Source organism: Alosa sapidissima, chromosome 6 (genome assembly GCF_018492685.1).
Source record: "Alosa sapidissima isolate fAloSap1 chromosome 6, fAloSap1.pri, whole genome shotgun sequence".
In the NCBI taxonomy this organism is placed as follows: domain Eukaryota; kingdom Metazoa; phylum Chordata; class Actinopteri; order Clupeiformes; family Clupeidae; genus Alosa; species Alosa sapidissima.
Genome location: NC_055962.1, coordinates 36,122,677 through 36,125,176, shown reverse-complemented (window position 1 = coordinate 36,125,176; position 2,500 = coordinate 36,122,677). Strand labels below are relative to the sequence as shown.

Sequence of the window (2,500 nt, the reverse complement as noted above, 5' to 3'; positions counted from 1 at the left end):
TCGCCTTGTCAAGAGCCGGTCAGCTAAAGAGCCTCTTCCTGCTACCCCTGACACCCCCCCGGGCTGAGAGAGAGGCCGGTAGCCTGCCTCCCCAGGAGCAGGGGACGGCGAGCCCCAGGGGTCGGTGTCTGGTTGTGGGGGACAGGCCAGCAGGGTTGGGTTGGGTAGGGACCAGACGGGATGGGACGGCTGGGGTTGGGAGGGGTGGGAGGGGGGTTGGCATGAGTCTGTACGGCCAGTGCTGCTGCTTCTCATGGCTGTGAGACCCCCCCCCCCCCCCCTCTTCCTCTTTGACTACTTCACCTCGCACCACCCGACGCCCCATCCCCTCTAACGCCTCTCTCTCTCTCTCTCTCTCTCTCTCTCTCTCTCTCCTCTCTCTCTCTCTCTCTTTTCTCTCTCTTTGGGCTGGGCGTGTTTCTCTCTGTCCATCTGTGTTTTGTGAGGTTCTAACGGCGTGCCCCCCCCCCCCCCCCGCCCCGTGTCTGTGTGTACAGAAGCAGAAGAACATCGCGGGCGCTCTGGCCTTCTGGATGGCCAACGCCTCCGAGCTGCTCAACTTCGTCAAGCAGGACAAGGACCTGAGCCGCATCACACTGGACGCACAGGACGTGCTCGCCCACCTCGTGCAGATGGCTTTCAAGTGAGTGTGTGTGTGTGTGTGTGTGTGTGTGTGTGTGTGTGTGCGTGTGTGTGCGTGTGTGTGAGAGAGAGAGAGAGAGAGATGGTAATACTCTTAGGTTGAATGCATGGCGTCAGATGTCATGTCTTCGCCCAAGTCTGGAATTAAATGGGCAGCTTGCTGCTTGAGGGCCAAGAGGGAGAGGAATCCGAGTTGAGCTGGAGCCCAGATAAGGGCTGTGGCAGACCTGAGTGGGTTTGTGTGTGTGTGTGTGTGTTTATGTGTGTGTGCTATGTGTGTGTGTTTGATGTGTGTGTGTTTGATGTGTGTTTGCTATATGTGTGTGTGTGTGTGTGTGAGCATATGTATGTATGTATGTATGTATGTTGCTGTGTTTGAAAGGAAGTGCAGGTAATTTAAACCACATGATGGTGAGCAGGGGGACATGATGGCATTGATACTAACAAGATAATTGGGAAATGATTAACGGGGAATTCAGGGAGTGAAAGACAAACTTTAACAGTGTGTGTGTGAGAGGAGAGAGAGAGAGAGGGAGAGAATGTTTGTGCATGCATGCCTGTGTGAAGATGAGACAAGCACACACAGCTTAAAGCAACACCAAAGAACTTTCCCTCTGTCGCACGCCACGCTATTTGTTTATCCAGCACCGGCTTTGCAAATAACAATGTCCACAGACAAGGTAGAATATGTTGCACGATTTATAAAAGTATGATGTATTGCGACATCAAACGCAAGTCAAATTTGTAGTTTCTTATGTCTCATTCCATTGAACTACAGATCTGCTACCCAATCTGGCAAACTTACATAGTGCGGTTATAGCCGATAGAGGGCCGCAAAGCAAATGCAGAAGTTCCGTTCACCCTGTTACGAGTTGATGAACCACTGAAACGATTTTGGAAACATTATTTTAAGGTATAAAAAAACTCTTTGGTGTTGCTTTAATGTCCTCCTGAAAGCTTAAGCGGATTGATGTCATTGTGCATGTGTTTGTTTGTGAAAGTAATTGTTTGTGTTTTTGACAACACACACAGGGTTGGCTGTTCACTGCTGGCTATTGTCCTTCTAGAAGGAAACTGTGCATGTGTGGAATGTCCTGGGCTGGACTTTTCATTGGCCTGGTGGTATTCTGTTTGTATTAAGGGTGTGTGTGTGCGTGCGTGTGTGTGCGTGTGTGTGTGTGTTTTGGGGATGCTATTTATGAGTGTGTGTGTGTGTGTGTGTGTGTAGTGTGTGCTGTGGTTTCAGAGGCTCCAGGCTGGATGAAGGGGCTGGACTGTTGTCTGAGATGAGAGCTTGGGTGTTTTTGTGTCTGTGTGTGTGTGGGTGTGTGTGGCTAGAGGTCTGCTTAGGCCCTCTTTTTATTGATGGACATTCTTTCGTGTGCATGTCTGTGGCTGTATGGGACAGTGTTTATGTTTCAGTGTTTGTGTTTCTGTGTATGTGTAGGTCCTGTGAACAACGCTGATTATTTTCACAAATGTGCACACTCTAAACGTGTGTGTGTGTGTGTGTGTGTGTGTGTGTGTGCTTTCAGGTACTTGGTCCATTGCTTGCAGTCTGATCTCAACAACTACATGCCTGCTTTTCTGGATGACCCAGAGGAGCAGAACCCCCAGAGGCCTAAAATAGGTCAGTAGACACACACACACACACACACACACACACACACACACACAAATAAATAAACAGAGGCGAAATGCTATGACACTATAGACAGTGTTATTAGTAAGGTGACTGCTCACTAGTCTAGCCGGATGAGCCCTCACCCTTTTAAGAGAAAATTGATTCATTAATTGAATGCTTGTCTGTGGATTTGTGTGTGTGTGTGTGTGTGTGTGTGTGTGTGTGTGTTTGTGT

At 49.2% G+C, this 2,500-nt stretch overlaps 1 protein-coding gene across 1 annotated transcript in view; it reads left to right on the top strand.

Annotated features, from left to right (window-relative positions):
• LOC121711202 (afadin-like) overlaps positions 1–2,500 on the top strand; it is an 85,170-nt gene that overhangs the window by 54,840 nt on the left and 27,830 nt on the right. Inside the window, 2 exon segments of the mRNA XM_042094563.1 lie at positions 498–643; positions 2,178–2,278. Coding sequence (XP_041950497.1) covers positions 498–643; positions 2,178–2,278 — 247 coding nt within the window.